Raw genomic sequence first — 22,545 nt, forward strand, 5'->3', positions numbered from 1 at the left:
GGAAGTTTGTTTTTATAGAACATGAACTTTCTTCATAACTATTTTTAAAGTTGTCAGCAACACGCAAGGGAAACAGTAACACAAAATTTTGCTATGCACAAGGAAGGAAGAAATTTAAATAAAGCTGTGTCCCACAAGAGGAGCTAAAAAATCAACTTAACTAAATTACTAGATTTAAAAAATAAAAACCTGAAAGTTCTTATGTTCTCTGCAAAAGTAAGTTTTGGAAAAAATTTCCCCATGTGAACTTAATAAGGAATATAGGATGAACACATTTTAGAGTTTTATCCTCATTTCTTCTAGCTTTAGAAAATATTATAAACTCTAAGATATATTAAAAGTGTATGCCAACACTGTTTCAATACCTATTTATAATTTCAGATTGGTCTCAAAACACTTTTTTAAGACCCAACTATTATGGAGAGACAGTATCTTATGTAGCAGAGAAATACAGAAGTAACACAAAGCAAGAGAAGAACTGATTTTCTTTTTCCAGATGAAAACAAACTTATACCAGTTACACTTCATTTGACCTCAGATGGAGTATTTTTATTACTGCAGTTCGTTTCGTACTTAAGTGAACTCACTGCTCTGCATAAAACAGAACAATAGTTTCTGCCATTAACCAACATAAAGGACTGACAGAAGTAATATGATAGAAGTTAATTAAATGATATGATAGTCTAACTGTAGGAAATATATATTAATTATATATAATATTTCACTATAGGAAAACATAAATAGCTTAGCTAGATTTCATTGCAGATTACATGCTAGGCCATTGTTACCTATCATCCAGCCACAATGCTGATGAATTTTGTTTCACTGTCTCTACCAGCCCACCAGTTACTGCATTTAGCTGTCCTCTCTTCTGATTCTTTGACATCATAAATTTCTGGGACTGGGAAAATTACTTTGTTTTGAGATTCTAGAGTTACTAGAACTAGATTCTAGTTAATGAGGTCTTGAGATACAACCAAATACCCAAAAAGATAATAAGTTAAATGTTTTGAAAACTGAATGTTGAACAGCTTTAATATGACATCTGTAAGAAAGTGAAATACAGGGAAACAGCATCTTTACAGAAATGCATTTAAAATACTCTTCCAGATTATCATATATGCTTATTTTAATTTATACTAGTAACTACATGAAAAATATGCCCACTACATGCCTGGTCTTCTACATCAAGCAAACGGTTCCATCAGGAACCTAAAACCTCTTTCATCATTACAGACCTCAGGAGGGATTAACCAAATGCATAGTTCCTCTAGACTGTTTTTTATACATAATGTAAGAAACTACAGTTTTAGATTTTTACTAGTCTGGAAACAAAACTATGTTCACTTCAATTCAGACTTCATGCCTGTGCTCCCAAAATATAACTGTAAAGTCCTTAACCTAAACCTACACATCACCTCATCTTTAACACTGTGATAAAAGAATCGACATTTATACACTCCCGCATTATTAGTTAAAAACTTGGACTACATGGAATTTTTTATTTCCGGGAGGAAAGCTGACTTTTTGTTTTCCTTCATTCTCAGAAAAACAACTTAAAATCCTGAGAGAATGACTTGGAATAATGCAAACCTTCTGAACCCTGAAAAATTACCTGTAACAGTTTTAAATATTATTTATCTTTCTTCTTTTTTTTTTTAAGTGGAGATTTGTTCTAATTATGACCTCTAAAAAAGTTAATCTGAGAAAAAGCAATCTAATACTAATATAAGCCTAAAAAAGCTGGAAATCTAGAAGTTATCTACAGCTAGTTATTAAAAGCTCAGCTTCAGTCTGCTTGAAATTTTTCCTAAGAACACTTACCTCCTTGTATTGATCCAAGTCTTGCACTTTATTCAGAGTGTCACTGATGGAAATGTCATTCAAGCTACAAAGAACTCTGTTAATGTTTGCATCAATTCCTCGCTGGTTCTGCTTTGATCGGATGAGATCTCCCTCCAGCCATAACATTGCTTGCTTCCTTCAGGATACAAAACCAAAGCCATTCATATCAACAGATGTGCATACACATAAAAAAACCATATGAAAACATGCCACACTTACAGATTGCCAATATTTGAACCTTCTGTACATTTTCATCTGGAAAAAAATCTACATGTCTATCACAAAATTTTTAAAAACTCCAGACTTAAAAACAGCAACAAAAAACCCTTCAAGATCACCAAACGAGTCTGTAGTCACCACACAGTACTAAAACTTCATTCCACCAAATCTTTCTGGAGAAAGGGGTTAACTAAACAGGAATTTGCAATCATATTTTAAAGGCCTTTAAAACACAACTTAAAAAATAATATTAAACAATGCTTTTATATACATCACGTGTAGCATAAATGATGCTACAGAACTTTGCAACTTACTAGGGTCAGTTTTCTGGATACAGATATTGTGCAGTGAAACTGCAGCTGACCTGTGATGTGCAAGTGGATGTATTCATGTAAAGTTCAACAGGATTCCAAAATTGACTCAGAAACTGAAAGAATATATCCTTCACACAGGTGGTAAAATAATAACAATTTAATTGCTACAATGTGAATGGGCAGAGCAGACTTTCTGGATGAGGCTGCATTATTCCTTGTCAAGGATGCTTGCTGGGTAGGTACCAGTCGTGCTAGTTCCATCCAAGAACTGAGACCCTATTACATACTATTGAAACAAAATTAATTCCTACACTGAACAGAAAAAAAAAATAATGAAATCAGAATCTACTTTCACTGGAAACTTTTCTTGTTCAGAAACAAAATATTACGTCAAAGCTTAAGAGCAAGGCGATCTGAGCCAACTGTCTTAAGCTTGATCAATAATAAATGCAAAAGGTAAGCACTTCCAGAAAAATTCCACTACATCCCAAGAAAACATCATGAGAATGAGAACAAAAGGGTGGGGGGGGGAGAGGGAATACCACTTAGTCCACCTAACGGAAGTAGCCTAGAAAACATGCTTGAATTTAAATACCTTTGAAATCTGTCACGATTAATTGCATACACAGTAACAAATTGATTTGATACACACTTAAGTGGAAGAGTTTCTATAAAAAAACCAAAACTAGTCAAACTTCCCTTATCAAACCTCAAAGAACCTAAGAGATTAAGCTTTGACACCTATAAAGTTTCGGAGATCGAAACTGCAAGATTTTACCTTTTTGTCAGATTCAACTTTGCAGCCCTGAGGGCAAGACATTTGATACTAGGAAGATGTAACTGACACTCTTTTCCAATCCCATGCTGACAGCACTGGTGACATTGCTTGAATTTTGTTTGATTTTCAAAACAGGTATCTACTACCCTTAGGAGAGTAGAAAATTCTTACTGAACAACACTACAGCTCTTAGCTGTGAATAATGTAGGTAGATCTGAAGGATCTTTGCCTATCTATAAAATCAAGCCAACTATTCATTCAATCAAACCAACAAAGGACACGAGCCTTGTTTTTCCTATCTTGTAAGTAAACAGCACTTACGATTTACATTACCTACTACCTTTCTTGTAATTTTGCTCTATTGTGCAAATTATTTTTAAGAGTGTATCCAAGCATCAGCACTGTCTGAAAAAGACTAATCTGCCTCCAGTAAACACCTGTGGTTTGTCAAAGTTTGTGATCTGCAGTATTTTGAATAATGGCAAGCCACCTCTCAGAGTAGTGTCCATTTAGTTGCACTGGAAATTAAATAAATTTATGCTCATTCATGCCCAATTTCTCTTATGAATTACAGTAATACCTCTTTCTCTCCAATATCCAATGGATTTTAAGATGCGAGTGCATCGATGCACCTTTTACTCTATTTACACAGTATCTAGCAGAGCTGATGAATTCTCTTTTTCCTACTTGGAGTGGGCTTTCTTAAATGTTTGCTCCCATAATAGTGAAAATGCCTCCAAGTAAATATCATCCTGCCATCAGCTCAAATATATCAGCATAACCACTGTAACAGTAAATGCACAACACAGAAACCACTGATACTAAACTTACTGACTACATCACTATCATTCATTTCCAGTCAGGATCAAATCTGAAGCTGTATTAAAACCATACATTTGTTTGACTACAACTACCAGCTCCAAATCAGAAATGTATTATACAATATCCTAAAGAATCTGATGGAGATCATAAGCTTTCTATGCCAAGTACTTACTTAATCTTTAGTTTATTATTAATAAAGAAAAAACATACAAATTATACCATTTTAGGATTAATTTTAAGTGCCACACATGATAAAGTATTTAAAGACTATTCTTTTGATGCTAATATTCAATAAATCCTATCTGTTGATTTAATCTTTTGTCCACATCTGTCCACTTCAACACATTTGTCTAAGTCCTAAATTCCCCAGAACAGAAACCTGCAGTCTTGAGGCCCTGTGCCCCTTTAAGGGGTCAAAATGAAAAGTTCTGGTCTAGAACTCCAGAGAAGCTGACTGCTTCTGAGTAACTCAGATTTCAATCCCCCATTAACTAACCTTAAATATATTTAACAGGCAATAACATACAGATGTCAGTAGACAAATCAGATCCTATAAATAGTGCAAGATGGATAGGGATGGAGAGGAGCAAAGAAGGTGTGTGTGTGTATATATATATATATATACATACTCTTCCAAGAAGTGTTGCTGGGGTCCTATAATAGAGCCTGGGCGACATATTCTTATCCAAGCAATGGCTTCAGCATGTGTGAACTTGTAGTGCTTCATTATGTAGCAGGCAATCAGTGTTCCTGTTCTCCCCAGGCCAGCTATAGAAACACAAGTATCAACAGCCACATATGAAGTAATGAGCATTCCATAATTATCAGATAAAAGTATAGGCTATAAGAAAACTTCCATGCACTGTTATTCACCATATTAGTATCTGAAGAAAGAATTTCTGATTCAGTGTCCTATTTATCACATAATTCAATTTCAATGCTGTAGATACAAATATTTCATACTTAGAAAAAGTGTTTAAAAGAACACCTACAACAGCAATCACTCGTGGCACTTGAACAATTCTACTCCAAACTTTGTTTAAAAAAAAGGCCAATATTTTTAAAAAAAGCTGTGATCAAGCTGGATACCAGCTTTATATTTACAATACCAGTAAAAAAACATAATCAAAGTACCTTTGAGGGGCCAACACACGTACCTAAAAACTGTGGTGCAAATACAAGTCACATCTCAGAGCGACCTTTTTCTTTTTGAAAAGCAAGCTTTTTCTTTTTGAATCAGTTTTGTTGTGAAACCAACACATAAAACTATTCACTGCAATGTGTATAAACAGCAATGACTGTTGACTAGTGTATAATTTTAGGTATCAATAGCTTAAAATAATTTAACTCATTGCCCAATGTTTTCAAGGGGACAGAGACACAGAAAAATTAGCTTTTACTATCAGTAAAATCTCAAACTACAGAGTGAGAATTAATCTCTTTCTAGCTCTGTGTCTCATCTACTAGTAAAGTGTTTCCCCATTTAAACTTTTTCCCACAAATACAGTATTTGCAATTTACAGTCTCACAGTAGCCTACTATTTATGTACCAACTATCCAAATGGAAACTCTCTAAGCAGCCAGACATCTCTGCTGACAATTCTACACACAACTACAAGCTCTTCACATTTAACCAATAACTAAATCTTGCTCTGACAAAAGTAAAAATGATTTAGATAGAAGGATGAAGGTAGAAGTTCACACATAGTGAGCTTCCATAACTGTAGCTTGGAAGACAAGCTCTGAAGATTCATTTAAAAAGAGAAGTATTGATTTCAGTTCTTTGCTCCAACATTCTGCTAATGTACAAACTTTCCATTACAATCCTTTGCAATTAACTGTTCTATATCATCTGAGACAAGCACTTTCTAGTGTGAAAGCAGTGCTCAGAACACCTCCGCAATGTAACTCGGCCTGAGTTAACTGTTGATTTAACACCGGAGAGGATTATTTAGGATGGTGTAAAAACTAAAAAAAACAAGATTGCTGGTTTGCTTACTAAATGGTCAGATAAAAGACCAAAAATATTTCAGTGTAAAAAGCACATCTCTAACTCACTACTACTACTATGTTATATTCCCTTAGCACCTAACCCTGGAGAGTAACAACCTACTAATAACCTCCTGCTAATCAATAGTTTATACTCTCATTTAGCCAATTAGCAGATGTCCAGCTTATTAATGCCAGAATTTCTGGGTTCTACCCACAGTAACAACTTGTTGGCATATAAACCTATTTATCTTTCATATGCATATCTACTGGTCATGGGAAAATTATGAATAACATTATTTTTGCTTCTGATCAGGCAAGACATTCATCTCCACAATGTCCTTACACAATTCTAAGCATAAATCAAGCTGAACCCTTAAAAGCCTTTGTTAATCTCTCTTGATTAAGCATGTTTTGTACATTTTCTGGCTGGTTTGCTGAATTAAGCTGGTTTGAAATGCTGGCATCACAATAACTCACATCAACTTGAAATTTGGAATTCATACTCCACAGAAAAATGTAGAACAGTCAAGAAGCACAAAGAAAACCTTTTAGTGTTTTGCATTTCCTAGCCAATTATCATAATGCTGTGAAAGCATAATGCAAAAAAGAAACCTGCATCAACTAAATCTCAAGTTTTCAAGTCATATTAAAAAAAAACACAGAACAATGAACAACAGATTGTCAGTTACTGCAAGTAACAGTGTAGGATGTAAGGACTTCATATACATGGGAAAAGAACAAATATTTGGCATACTTTCAGTCAAGTACCATAAAGCATTATTACTCTCATGATCTGAAAGTGTTCTTAAATGCTGTGGGATTTCTGGGATAAACTCTATGGATTTATACTTATTATGAATTTCAGTCTGAGAAATGAGTAAGTGCACAAACCTTTACAATGTACAGCAATGGCACCATCAGCATTTTCACAGATATTCAGGAACCTCTGAACTATACTGTCACTTGGTGTGCTGCCATCTATGAAGAACAGATCATAATGCTCAAAACCAGCATCAGTAAAGCGTTTTGCCTCATAAATTTTTTTGTTTAGTCTTATGATTGATGTGACGTTATGCTTCTTGAAATAGGGAAAGTAGGATTCAGGTGCATGAAGAGGATAACCTATAAAAAAAATAAAGCCACAATCATTTAATGTCATAGGTTCATGAAGCTCAAGATCTCACTACTCAAAATTGTCCCTGAAACCTTTTTTGAATGATAGACATGCTAATATTAAAAATGCTTTTATACTTTATTCGTTACAGACATGTTAAGTGATAAAAAAAAATTGTCCAACAAATGTTCATGAAGACCACTTTTACTAAAAAAAGTATTAGGAGGAAAAAATTTAAAACACAGCCTATGCGAAACGCTGTACTGTCTCCCATTAAGTCCCCACTCCCCTCTGCAAGGAGGATTTATACATAAAGCTAGGGACATATATGAACTCAACACTTCAGAACAGCTGTTTATCTATAGTCAAGCTGCAGATCAAAGAATAAAAGCATGCTTAAAGAGCAAACACTGTTCATGAGGAAAATAGATTGCTGATCTATATTATGGACGAGAGAAACAGCCAAAGGATAAACTGCAGTACCAAAAATATTCTTTCTTACTGTCTTACTGTGAAGTAAGAAAGCTTTATTGCCTTGATTCTCAGTTGAGAGACAAAAGGATCCTCTAGCTGAAGACAGGGGGACAGGGAAGGGGGTCAATGACCAACCACAACACAGCTGTTCAGGACAAGTCACATATACGTTAGTAAATGCAATTTGAGTCACAACATAATGTGAAAAATGTAGCTTTGTAATGTGTACTTACAAACACCTGGGAAAGGGTTACTTATAGTTATGTAACTGGATTTTAAGTGTGTTAATTTAGTAATTTTCATTTATATATATTTTATAAATAAAACACAGGTTTTCCAAATTCCATGGAACAATTTAAGTAAATTTAGAAAAAAATCTGCAAGAAAGGACTGCAACAATGATTGGGGAAGAAACCCAAATCAACCTGAATATTTGCTTTCTGGATTTTGTTTAAATTTTCAGTGGACACCATGAAACTGGCAGCATTTCAGTCATAAAAGAAACATGAGAGAACAGAAGAAGGGGGTGGGGAGGGAAGGTAGATATTCAGAAAATATGCTCACATAAACAGTGGGACATGGCACAAATAATACAGACAAATTCAGAAAAAAACTGATTGTAGTATTTAAATGACTGATTTTCCTTTTAGCTGGACAAAATTTCTACTTCCCCTCTGCCAGTCAAGCTTCTCTTTTCTTTTATTCCACTAGAATCACATTCCATAGGTTCTGCACATTATCCCAAGTATCTCAAGTAGTAAAGGCAAGCTTCCTTTAAAAATCTTTTCTGGTCTGTGTTACAAAACTCTTTAACGGAGTCTTCTGTGTTTAATGCAACTCACCTTTAATTCTGCACACTTACTGTATCAGGTGGCAGGTTCCAGAAGAACAGTAAGGGACCTGAGTCTCTCAGGCACCTTGTCACTGACTGTTAGAAAAATTGAAATTCTTCTGGCAAAGAAGAATTCCAAAACTTTTTGAATTAAGTTCTATGATTGTATATAAAATGTTCACTGGATGATTATTTCTGAAGATTAAAACGGATCTATAACTCTCTATTATCTTCTGCTCATTTGCTGTGATGGTTTTACATACTGGAAAAATAAGAGCATAGCACAGCATTAAAACATACACCATACCATTTTCAAGTTTGCTTTTTGGGTGTGGTCCACTAAAAGCCAAAAATTTTCCTGGAATAATCCAGTTGAAGTCACCATTTTCCACTCGCTACAAAAATTTCAGAAGAGAAAAACATTTTAGTATCTGTATATACAAGGTAAAAAAAATTACTCATTATTTTATTTTACTCTTTATTATGTTCCTGTTGCATTAAAATGAAACACTTCAAATGTAATTAGCTAGCTTAACTCTATGGGACAAATTAACCATAAACTGCTTCTCAGATCTATCTTAATAACATGAAACGTACACAAAATTTGCTGAAGCTTTCCAATAAAAGCAGAAAGATCCTTTATTTAAGATATTTCTCCTTGAGAAGGTTCAGTGATTTGGGACACCTATTAATAACATTGACAAACACCAACATTCTTCTATGTTTTAATCAAAAATTATGGAAAAGTGCTTGCTCATGAGGCACTAGCTAAAAACCCAGCTCACAGAAAACAAATTAAAAACCAATTAGCCTTCGAAACAATTACCCTTTCCCTGTAGAAACTGAAATTTACATATTGGCATAAGGTCTGATGAGCCGGTAACCACAGAAGAAAAGTGTAAATGAAATTAAGAGACTCGATTTTAATAAACTTTCAAACTCTGACATTTTGCATTTCTTGCTCACTTTTAAATGAAAACCTAAAAAGGCTCTTCAAATTCTGTCACTGCTGAAAATGAAAGCTTCTTTGGAAATACATAACATGAACTGTAGTTCAAAACTGCCTTCTTTTCTTTCTTTAATTGAAGACTGCTCATTCCTCATTTGGCAATGCAGTTATTCTCAGCATGACTTTTGAGGACAAAGCACTCAGTTCAGCTGCATTATTAAGCTTGTGTTTTTAGCTCTCAGCTCATCAGAACATCCTAATGAGTGAAAGGTTCTGATAATGGACATCACTGTAATCAATTCAGCAACTGTTTGTTAGCTGAGCCCATTAGGCTTGCTCCCAACGTCCTTGCACAATGGAAACTCCTGGAGGTTACCCAGGTTGCATAAGGACTAGAGAACCAACCTTAGTGCCAAGCCAGGACCCCTGCCCCCCATTGGTAGCACAGACTGCCATCTCAGCACTGCAGCACCCCTACTCCCTTAAGGGAAGAAGTCCTGTTTAGTAAGCTAAAAATATTTTTGTATTTGTATCACCAGTTTTATTTGTGGATTAAGTTCTTTATAGTTACAGGGGTCGCAGCAAGTAATTTTAATTTTAAGCAACATGAACTACAGGTATCTCTGTATATATGTGCTCAACACTACATGCAAACACCATTATTATTAAAAAACCCAATCAGTAATTTACTTCCAGTCCAACAAAAGGGGAATTAGCTGCCTTGATAACACAGCAAGATGAAAGAACTATAAACATGAAATAAAATTTCCTTTTAGCCTGCTCCATTTAAGTCGTATGCAACTTTTGTCTACATAACCACACATCTGAAGACCTAACATAGCAAAAACCTGTAACATTTAAAGTTTTTGAAATATAGCACAGGACATAACTAAACATAAAGCTGACCACCATATGTAAAAAAAAAAGAAGACATACCAAAAAATGGACAAAAAATTAAAGATGATTCCAAGTTCTTCCTTCTTAATCTCAGCAAGCAGCCTACTATAAACATCATTCACATATATGTACTTTTCACAAACTAAAATAATGTTAAGACTTAAACAAGATAATGGGATAGCTTTAGTCAATTATTTTAATACTCTTTTTCAAGCAGACTAATGCCTACCATGTGTACAGAATCCCAAGAATTCCTAACTACCATTTGTTTTTAGAATAAGCTTTTTCTTTTTGTACATAGAATAAACAAAAAAGCAGCAATTTTATACTTTAAATTTTAGTTTTGTTCATTTAATTTTGGTAATCCAGCAAAGGCTATACCAATCTCTCAACCTAATCATTAGGGAACATTACAGATACAGAAATCCTCCTATAAATGCTTTCAAGTTTAGTGAAATAGGCAGTTTTGTGTTATAGACTGCCTATTGCAGGCATCTACTGTATAGATGTGCTGTCAATTAACTTTTTCCACATTTTACTCCTCTTCTGACTTCATTTTCTTGATCATTTATGAAGCATTTCAGTATGTATCTGAAATACATACAGTTATAGGAAATACTTTTAAAACTGAGATTTTCAAACTAAGCAACTTTATTCTCATTACTTCCAAGTTTTCTGAAAACTGCAATAGAGGGGAAGAATACTGGCTACAGTAAAGCAACTCAAGTTTAAAAAGAGGGTTTAATTTATATCCAAATATTTAGTACACCTCTAGTTTATATATCTTTCCACTTAACCAATAAAACTACAGGAATTTATAGTTGTTCCAAAGACAGTGTCCAATAAACTAAACGATTGTCACTGATTTCAGTAAAAACCCTTTCCCTTCCTTGGAGTGAGACACGGTAGACAAAGACCATGCAACTATTTTGGACCAGATGTATGTACACCTTCTGTGCCTGAGATTTCCTCTGCACACAGCCCAGCCCACAGGTACAGCATGGCATATTTTAAAGCTTTGCTAAAGCAATGTAGCTTGAGATAACTTTCTACTACTAGCAGATAAGGGTGCGCACGTTACGAAGTCCCAGAAGCATCTAAAGCCACAGTATCTTTGTAAGAAAGTTGGCAGAACAATGAATGACATCTATTAGCTTTCTGGGACTTTGTTAGGGAAGTATTTTGGATGTATTTCCTTTACTAGAATTCCACATAATGCATCCTTACTATAAAAAACCCTCAAAATCTGCTTAATCTATATGGCTACAAAAATCTGTCATGTATTTGGGACTAATAGGAATGGAAGAAGGAGGCTAGCAAGTGCTGAAAGAAAACATATTCTGTGGGTCAGCTGAGAGACTGTGGATCATATCCTGTGAGAATGTTGGGAAAGCATAACAGAGATCCCAGAAGGCAGAAATGCTACACGAAAACAGTAGATTTATGATACGATGCACTGAAATTGCAAGGATAGTAATCCTGCATGTTCTTCACAAAGAGCATATAGGTTTCCATGTACATACCTAACATATGAACACTGGGTTTTACTTGAATTAAAATGTGTTTCCAGTAGGTTTTAAGCTGGGGGATACTGTATACTCTTATTTTAGGTAACTCAAACACATTCAATGGATTATTAAATGTACAAACCTCATAGTGTTCATATTCATCCACATCAAAAGTCTTAAAGTCAAAAAATCCATGCTGCAAGGCCTAAAAGGCAACAAGGTGTCAGTTCACACTGAAATACAATGTATAATCTCATTTTATAATACTTTTTTGCGAAAAACTAAATCCCTAAGTGTTTGTGGTTGTGGATTATTGAAGCTTTTACATTAAGACAACATTACATTCTTCACAGATTAACACCACAGACAACAAGAACTCCAACAATGTCACTGAAACACAATAGGCTCATTATTTCCCCTCTGAAGACATTAGGATGGGACATACGGTTGTTGCATATCACTTAAATCGTAACATTGATTCTCCACACCCCACCATGTGGGGTTTTTTTCTGTAAGGCAGACAACAAGTTAAAAAACAATTCCCTTTTTGTCATACACTCATTCAATGATTCCTATGCCAAATGTACTTTCATACAGTCAGACATAACAAAACATCGAACACTGAGAGTTTATCGATTTTCTGCACTTAATATAATAGTCTGGTTTCACCACCATAATACCTAGGCAAAATGGCATATACATGCAGTACCATGTATAATCTGTATTTTAGTATTTCTTTTAATACACATTTCACAGGCAGAATAAAGTCCACTAGACTACATTAGACAGTATTTATTACAGGACTAAAGAAGTTTTATATTTGATTACTGTACTGTTATTAATTATGCCACTTTTGTTTTCAATATGGTTGTTATACACAAATCTTTAGTACAATTCTATGAATATGAAATTCATAGCCAAAATTTATTCCAAATTGGTGGAAGACATTTCTGCAGTGTATATTTATACTGAACCTATTGCATTCTGAGAAATACAGATATTGCACAACATTCTGGAATTAAGGTGTGATAAGAACACATCACAGGTCTATGATTTAAAACCAGTAATCATCAAACTGCCATTGTTTGCTACATATAGAAGACCTTTTTAGGACAAAACCAGCTTTGTTATAGACAACATAGGCTCAGTGACTGGACCTGTCACGAAACCTAAGATACTGAGAGGTTTGTCTGAACAGCTGATTTTGAAAAATGTATTTCATTTAAGCATGGCTGGCTGGCTGCACTCCAGAACTCAGGCCCCCTGAATTACATGTATATGATATACACACACATAAACACCAAATTTATCCAGGTAAACTAAAACTACTTTCAATTAAGGCACATGTTTTCTGCCCAAAGTGTTTTTACCTCTGTAGGTGAACTAGACAAAATTCCAGTAATAAATTTCATAAGAACAAAGGAGGAAAAACTGATTCTCACCGTCCTTTTGATGTATTAGCTGCAGATAAATTACAGTGACTGCACTGACTACTTCACATCTTCAGGATCCGTAGAATGCCTCACAAATTACAGTCTTGCTGGTAACTGACAGCTCCTTTCCCACCCCCACAGAACTAAAAATATTAAGCTTGATCTCTCTTTCTCCAATTTTTAAAAAACATTTGTTTTGCCATATTTTTAAGAGCTTCAAATGGTCTATGAAGTGTCTGTACAGAACTGTTCCTATAGCCTGCTCCCTTCATCAAGGCCAATGGGAAATGAACAAAATTTAAAGGTCCCCAATTAAGAACTGATGTAAATTTTTTAAAGAAAACAATACTGGAGCTAAAGTGACACATCAAACCACTAGTAAGATACTTTAGTTTTCATGGATGTTAAACAATTCTGAAAAGATTAGTGTCAAACACTGAACCAAGTGTTTTGGGGAAAGCTGGGGCCAAGTACATGCAAAAACTCTTCAGATTAAGTCACAGTACATCTAGGTATCTGTTTCACTTGATTTCATCCACCTGTCATTCCCTCTCACCAATGGTTATAAATGATCTATTAGCAGACCTAGCACAGTGTCTTGCATTAGGAGCTGTCCCCCAGCCAGGGCTGGTGCATTTGCGTGTTCCAATTCATGAGGTGAAGTTCAAAAAGCTGTCAGAGGCCGGGCCAGACAGGTCAAAATGCAACCTTTCTCAGCCATCACTACTCAAACACAGTCTCAGTAACTTAGGCTTCAGGAGAGCATGCTACTCATTCACACAGTCTGCTCTGAAACCAGGTTTTATAATCTATTTTAACAGTATTTTTCTTCATGTTTTAAAAATCAATTTAAACCTGTTCTGTAAGAAAAAATGTTATTACCTTATTTACTCCCTGTAAACAGTCCAAGATGGTAAGATTGTATGTGCAGTTCCCAAATGAAGCGTCCCTATAGATTTAACACAAATGAATTTAATGTACATAGAATTCTTTTAAGAACTAGGGGAACAGCAGCACACAACAGAATACATTCAAGCTATTCGATCCCCTTTGAGAACTCTGGATTAAAGTTTAAAGACATCTTTTTAGAAGCTTGTTCAGGCTGAAGTACTCCCCTACCCAAGAGGCAGCTCAGAGTAAATGCAGCTAGATATTGCAAGCTATTTTAGATGCATATTTTACATGAAGTAACTACATGCTTTTTGCCAAATTATTTATGCTTTCCTGGAACAGGAAGGTTTGCATCCTCTCTGGATTGTGTAAAGATAGTAGCAAATAAAGCACAGCTTGCTTTAACCATTATTCAAGTGTCAACTGAGTTACACTAACAGGGGCAGGCAAATAAGACTACTAGCTTGGAATTAATGTACAGGCTTTCACTTTGATGCCTGATTACAGATGTGATCAAAAGTTATCCCGATACAATTAACTTTAAAATTACTTAACCTCAGTTCTACCACTATGAAAATGACAACCTGTCTGTAAAAGATGAAGTGAGACTCCAAATCAAAACATATTCAAGTGGTAAGAGACAGCAACATTAAAAGAAGAAAAATAACACCACTAAAAAAATGCATTGTGAAAAAACGAAAAAGTACTTTTTGAAGTGTGCTCCAGATCAGTTTGATTTTAACGACACTTTGCCTGAGCAGACTATTTCCTTATCACTCATAAAGGAAATCCTTTGTAGCTTTTCTCTTAGCTATCTTAGACAGAGTCCTAAGAACTGCAATTTATCAGAATAGCCAAATTTTAGGTTCAGACAGATACATATTTAATCTATAAAGGAATCAAAATTTCAATCTTTCATTGAAAACTTTCCTTTTTTGATAAAACTTACTGTAAGTACTATGAAGTTTGTGATACACTCCTTCAATCTCAAGTACTTAAAGAGCAGAAAATTCTCACCTGCTCTTTAAGAGCAGAATAAGTTTAGCAGTTTTGAGCAAGCATTGTTTGTAGAAAATGCTTTAAAGAAAATTAAATCCATAATTTTGGTAGTGTCATAGTGCAGGCAGGCCAATCTAAAAAAGCTTTCAAATTACTAGATTATTAAAACACACTTAACAATAACGTTTTGGAATGGGAACTTTGAAGTGTGTATCAACTTTCCATATCCAAATCCCACACCGAAGTTTTAAAAATGAGAAGCCATTTTCATTACACTGAATAAGCAGAACATATCAAAACTTAATATATGAATTTTACAGACAATACATTTTTGACAGATAATGGATTAACATGACTATTTTGAACATCACATTTTATCAACTGATCATTTTAATACAAAAGCATTTTAGCAAACAAAAAGGTCTTGTGAGCAAAAAAAAATTAAGGGCCCAATGGGAACACATACATAGCAGAAAGGTTTTAAAAGCTGTACCAGTTTTCTGGAGGGGCTGACAGAAATGAAATCCAAACCAATGCAAACCACAAAATTAAGTATTTAGAGAAATATGAACAGAAGATATGATTGTAGCAGACAGGTTCTATTTTACACGTTATTTTGCTGTAACAAGAATATAACTTCTATTTTATCTGTATGCATATAATTACCTCTTTGACTGATAAGGCATCTGACAGGGCAGTACATAAAAACAATACTGGGGAAAAGCCACATAATCTCTAATCCATTAGTAAGAAATACTATGAAGGAGGGCGGGAGGCTGGTGAAGTTGACCTAGATGTACAATTCCAGGTGTACAGTATTCTCAGCTACAGTTCCCACAGCCAGCTGTTAGCAGTGACATGCACATGGACGCTGGCAGCTAACATGGATTGCCTCCATCACCCATGTCTCAAATGTCTCATTTCTGCTGATGTGCACGTGACCATTAAAGTAGGCTGCTGATCACATTTCATTACAGTATTCTTACAGTCTTTTGTGCTCAAATGAATAGCCAGCTTACTTTTCAAACAGTGTTTTACCAGCTATTACCTGATAGAACTCTATTCACTTTCAAAGCAAGAAGGAATGTGGATATTCCCAGGAGATACTGATTTAGTATGAATCTGAGCTGGCAATACAGAGCTGCACATCCCACATCCGATTTCACAGTTGTTGTAGCTGACCTCAATACTGCATAATGCTTTCCCTTTCACCAAACCTCTAAACACTGTCAATAACAAAACAGTTTGTTTCCCCAGCACTTGCCAACAAAGAAACAAACCCTAGAAGCTATAAACTAAAATCTGTCTCTGAAATTCATGTCATTATTTAGAGACTGAACACAATAATAATAAAAATGTAGTTGTTTTTTCTTTTGAACATAAAATCAATACAGAGTAGTTTGAGGTAAAACTCTGAAACTCTGCTTCTCAGTAAGCAACTGGTATTCATGACAATTTTAAATGGTTTTAGCACTGTTTTTTAAATGAAAGTGAGAAGATACAGTATAAGATCTTCAAGAGACTAGAGCGTCACCAAGTGACAGTGAATCAGCCAAAAATAAGTGTCTCGAAGACAGCAGTGCCTTATCCTTCCAAGTTATCTTTAGCTTTTCTATTATAAAAACAAAACAATACAAATTTCTATGAATTTTGTAAGAGGAGTGATGTGATTTCCTTCCACCCCTGAACTGTATTTGCTGAAGCTGTCTTTAAATGAAATACCAGCTGAAGACCTAAGCCGATTAAGGCTTTTTGAGGTCACCAAGCTACATGAAAGTAGATCAGTTTCCCAGCAATCACTTCATGTAAACCTACCTCAGTATGTCACAAAGAATGTGACAATGCTGCAGCTTCTACCTATTCAAGGTTGTCTTTTTTTTTTAAATAGCAGACACTTCAGATATCAAATTAAACTTGTTAAATAGTCCAGTTGTAACACTTAACTGATCATTGCTCACTGATAAACTCTTGAACTATTCAAACAGAGATGACCTATATTACAGAAGTTATGTATTATCTAAATTCCACACTGCCAGAATAAAATCAAGTCAATAAGTACTGGATAGCAATGATTAATATCTCCAAATTATTTCCTTCATGGACCTTAGAATATGAGGACATTTGGTAAGACATTTGGGTTATGTTTTGAATTGTAAATAAGAGTTATTTTAGTCTTTTTCAAGACACTAAAGGTGTGGAAAGACTGCAAAATTCCTCACAGCACCAACCTTGTTTCTTCATAGTACAGCCTGATGCCAAGCAGACACACTACGTAAGGCAGAGCTACTGCTTCCAGCACAGGTTCAATCGCTTGAGCCTCTGTACTATGCTACATTTTGCAACAGAGATGTTCCAAATGTCTCGGAATGGGGGGGGAGGGGGAAATATTTCTAAGGCCTTGAAAAACCAGGAAGGAGGATTAAATTATTTCTTTCCCACTCCCAGCTACTCTAGACTGTCCCACTGCAGACCCTCATCAGATCTACTTGTCCTTCTCTCAGCATCAGTAATTCTTAAGCTCCTTATATATACACCAACCTCTACCTATGAATTCAATACCCAAATAGCCCCTCCCTATCAGACTTCCCAGCTCTCATCTAGCTTCTTATCTTATCACAATCATTCAGTTTACTTCCTCACTCCTCTTTGCCTCACCTCCAGTACAGCCAGATTACACATTCATCCTTCCCATTAGGACAAACTACACCGCAGGTAACAGAATTTGCTTAGGCTCTAATCCAGTGCCAAGACCTGACGTAGTCCAAAGCAGATCCAAAAGACATTTAAGTGCTTTCCAACCCCACACCATGCAAGAATGCTCAAGAAATCAGGATGTTTAATTTTTCTAGCAAAAGCTCCTAACACTATATTCCTTCTAGAAACAGCAAGGCTCAAGAAGACTGCCTCCCTCTAATATTGCCAAAGCTTTGTGTTAAAAAAACCAAACCGAGCAACAAAAGCCCAAACACCTACCAGATCCCATCCATACCAGACAAAACCCACCACAAAAACCCCGTAATTGTCAAAAGCTTTAGTTTTAGACAATCATTTCTCTCACAGCAACCTAGGGCTTGAAGCACATAGAAGAAGACTGCAAAGTAGTTATGTTTCAGAATATCCTACTCTATAAATTTATTGCTGTCTTCTCCTGAAGCTGACAAATGGAATTAAGCAATTATTCTTTCATAATCATTCTGCCAACCCACACATCAAAACCTGAGTAGCCCCTTTGCTGGACTTTGCCTTCTTCGATGTTTTTGGTAAGTATACTCTTCCCAAGGAAACACAAAAAGCTCTTTTGTACATAATATAAAATTCTCTCTAGAAAATCTTGCTGTTTCTTCTATTTTTTTGATCCCTCCTTTGCTGATTCTAGAGTAGCTAACTATTCTATTTTGGAATAAAATTTCATGAATTCAAACTCACAAGGATTACCTATAATCAATTAACACTTAATAGGAAATTGTTTTGTATCATTAAATTTGTTACTGTGGTTCCAATCAGCATTACAAGAAATCACAGAGACACTTTCATTACCAGTCAAGCAGAAACAGCATTTTCTTATTATTGCTACTACTATCAGTATTATAAGGAATCAGTTGCAAGGCAAGAATCTATAGCCTTTGATTGGAGCAAAGTCCTGTGAGACTGTTCTGCAAACACACTATTCCTCCCAAGTTTTCTATCTTACAATTTTGGGATCTGACAAGTTAAGTTTCTTCATTTTGTCAAAACCGCTTTTCTACACACCTTAATCTTCACCTTAGCAGGGGAGACAAAAACCCAAAGACATATCAATTTACTATAATGCCAAACAGCAAATTTCTTTAACTGGTCAACAAGAAACAGCTATTCAGCTATGGGGCCTGATGAGATGTATCCCAGGGTCCTGAGGGAACTGGCTGGTGTTGTTGTGAAGCCACTCTCCACCATATCTGAAAAGTCACGGCAGTCAGGCCCAGTCCCCAGTGACTGGAAAAAGGGAAACATTGCTCCTATTTTTAAAAAGGGTAGAAAGGGAGAGCCAGAGAACTGCACCATCCTCTATGCCTGCCTGGGAGGATCACGGAGCAGATACTCAAGGAAGCAATGCTAAGGCACATGCAAGGCATTGTTTAATGTAAATCATGACACTTAATGTAAATCTGTATCTTACACAGAATTTGGAGATGTTAAAAAACACTGACATGTTTAAAATAACTGACTTTTTAAATGCATTGTACCAAGTATCTTTTATAATTAGCTGAAAAAAATATGGATACCAGTAGCTCAGTAAACTTCTTGGGCTCTGGAGAGCTATCAGTGACCAGGTCAGTGAATAAATTCTCTGTGAATAAAAGCTATCACTGATTTAATACCTTTTTTTTTTAAATGTAGCTGATGGTTTAAGATTTTGTAGTCAAACTGGTCTTGACATAAAAAAATCTACCACCCCAACAGATACTGCATCTGGCTTCTGTGCAAGGTATGAGAAGCGACAATCTGATCTTCCTTTGCTGAGTGGCTGAACAATCAGATGAATTGGATATAGACAAAGTAGGTCTGCATTTACAAATGCCTTGGCTGACAGTGAACACTACTTGCAAAATGCAGATTCCCCTAAAAGAGAGGGTATTGACCTTCTTGCAGTTGCCTTTTATTGTCACTGTTTGCATAAGAATACCATGAGGTAGTCACATTCATCAAGCGTAAGTGCATTTCATAGTGCACAGCATGAAAAATATTTGGAAGTCTCTTTATTAGATAAGCATGATAGCTAAACTTCCTTAGATCCAAGCCCCAATGTGACCGTAGTACAGAGAATAAAGACAGATAGTTTCTATCAATTTATGATTCACTGAAAACATTCAGTAACCTTAATATCAGTACTTGTTCTGTAAACTAGAGAAAATGTAACAGCATAAAACCCCCTTCAATCCTGTAAGTCTCACTAGCTAGGGACTAGGTAATTTAAAATATTTTAATGACTTCCAAATAGTAACACATGATGCATTATGAAGAAAAGTTTTAAGTGCTAAATCACAAACATGCTAAGAACTATTTTCAAAACCTGACAGTTTACAAGGTTAAGAGTCTTAAGTAAGACTTTTAGCAATCTAAATGATTTATTATTCCCCAGGTAATTACACAAAATGTAAAAAATATTTTTTCTGGAGATCAGTCCTTTTGGTACAATGTCTGTATCAGACATGATACACCTTTTCAGGAGGCAATCTAAACCCAAATTGTTTAGCAAATTCCAAAACAGAAAAGGTAGCCTCATTTCTTATGTTCACATACCTAAATGGAAGATATGGTGGATTAGATCCAGACAAAAGCATCCTGTAAGCTTCTTCTGGTGTTTTCTTCAAGTATATAACCTAAAAGGGATGGGGGAAGAGGAGGAAAAAGAAAAAATCAGCCCTGAGTCTGAAAAGTCTTTAACCATATAGTAACTTCCTCCAGCACACTAAACGCCTAAGAATGCATGTTATACTCCTTTCATGATATCAGAAACAGACATACCCATACAAAGGAAAGATTCAGATATCAACAGAAACTTCGTTTTCTATCAGTCCCTTATTTTAAAAAGAGAAAATTGGAGAAAAATGTCACACACTGCTGCAACTTAAAGACTTTAATGTTGCATGAATTACTGTAAAATAGATTACATTTAAAGCCTAACTTCTTGATTATAGACAAAAGATCCTTAGAGGGTAGTTCAGAGGACTTCAGGAAAAAGATGAGTTTCCATCTTATCAAGGACCTGTGAATCTGAAGAAGGGGCGAATTCATACTTCATGTTTTCCCAACACTGCAGGTTTTATTTGACAAAAGTTATGGCCCTTCAAAGCTGTGTCTGCTCAAAGACATGTGTACATGACATCTTCAACCAAACACTGTCCACACAGCTCATAAAGGCTCATAATAAAAACACCAGGAGGAAACACAAAAAAAAGGAATTAAGAACACGAAAGAGGAGAGGGAAAGAAACACTGAACAAGCTCCTGAAAAAATCGGAATTATCTTGGATGTCAAGAGCAATACACTAACTGAAGGAGAAAGGATCATGAAATGAAAAGGAAAAGATCACAGACATCTTCAGCACCTAAAAAGTAGTGAATTCCATTAAGAAAAATCAAGGAGACATTTTCCGACTCATCTGTATCAATGAAGCATCAGCAACCAAATCTTAGCTTTGTTTTTAATCTAACAAATCTTTGGAGTGCTTTCTTTCTGCAACATACACAAAAAAAATCCTAACAACCCAAAAAGCCCCTTGTGAATAGTTTGGATAAACTGAACTGGTATTTAAAAAGCAATGTGAGTAAAAGCTTGAAAAAAAAGTACTTTATAGACAGTAACTATTCTCTTACAAGAGTTTTTTTACAAGGGACAAGGTCTTCTTCCCTTGCCCCACTGTCACTACTGTAAATCTTACCATATGGCACCACTACTTGTAAAACCCCGATTCAATAAATACTGAACATTTAAACCTTTTTTTCTCTGATGTTTTCATTTTTATGTTCTCAACCTCCTGAGCGATGATGTGGTTGAAAGTTCCCCACAGTCAGGGCACTCTGCAGGCACATGACATGTAGCAATACTGGCCACACACACCTGCTGTCAAGAAAACTCATATCGTATTTCCTAAGAAGCTTACAGAACAAAAAGGGAATCAGTATTTTCCAAGTCCACCTTAACACTTATCCACAGTATTTCAAGTGCAATTTAGATTCATTTTTTCCCACCTGCACCTGCCATTTACAAATCAGAAGTATATGCAACAGATCCCCTCTAGAGCTGCTTAGATTACCAGCATGTTTCAGGTAGGACTGAGATGTGTAATTTAGATTTTTAAATTAGGAAAAAACACTCATGCAAGCAAATTAACTGGACATGCCCTAGTAGTTTGCTATTATCTGGTCATTTGCTGCCATTAGAACTACAAACTTAAGAACTTAACAGCTTTTCTCTCTTACTGGCATTACAGAAATCTAATAAAGGTATTACTAACAAAATACACACTCAAAGGAATCATGAGAAAGAAATATGTCCAGTCTATCTGCTACCTATAAGGAAAAGGAACAGGAACCAGGACAAATAAACTGAACCTCCTCAATTAACTCTCAAACACTGGTAGAGTTGTGGCACGCTGTCTATTATTCTGGGTAGGCTGTGAAAATTAAATGAGAAAAGAAATCAATTCAATAATCACTATGCCTCTGGTCTAATAACTTTTAGAAGGCTGTGAGAAAAATCTTTTCTCCTTCTCACTCTGAATCTCACTAATGACATGAAAAGCAATTGATTCTAGTATGATCAGTTAGAGGTCAGTTCGTGATTCGGATTTTCCACATTCAAGAAATTGGTACTCTATGGAAAAACATGCAGAGGATCTGCCAAAGCCATTCCCTGTGCAGTAAAATAAAAGGAGTTAAGGGACGAAGACAGGGTTTCCCTAAAACTCATACCACAGAGTTTTCAAAGACAGCTTA

General features: G+C 35.4%; 1 protein-coding gene across 4 annotated transcripts in view; it reads right to left on the reverse strand.

Moving 5' to 3' along the window:
- CDC14A (cell division cycle 14A) overlaps positions 1–22,545 on the reverse strand; it is a 52,846-nt gene that overhangs the window by 12,649 nt on the left and 17,652 nt on the right. For all 4 annotated transcript variants that reach the window (XM_039556154.1, XM_039556152.1, XM_039556153.1 and 1 more), the window contains exons 5-11: positions 20,348–20,427; positions 14,060–14,126; positions 11,887–11,949; positions 8,698–8,785; positions 6,862–7,092; positions 4,608–4,746; positions 1,825–1,981 (exon numbers count right to left, since the gene is read on the reverse strand). In XM_039556154.1, coding sequence (XP_039412088.1) covers positions 1,825–1,981; positions 4,608–4,746; positions 6,862–7,092; positions 8,698–8,785; positions 11,887–11,949; positions 14,060–14,126; positions 20,348–20,427 — 825 coding nt within the window. The remainder of the gene's footprint in view (positions 1–1,824; positions 1,982–4,607; positions 4,747–6,861; positions 7,093–8,697; positions 8,786–11,886; positions 11,950–14,059; positions 14,127–20,347; positions 20,428–22,545) is intronic.

This window comes from Corvus cornix, chromosome 8 (assembly GCF_000738735.6).
Source record: "Corvus cornix cornix isolate S_Up_H32 chromosome 8, ASM73873v5, whole genome shotgun sequence".
In the NCBI taxonomy this organism is placed as follows: domain Eukaryota; kingdom Metazoa; phylum Chordata; class Aves; order Passeriformes; family Corvidae; genus Corvus; species Corvus cornix.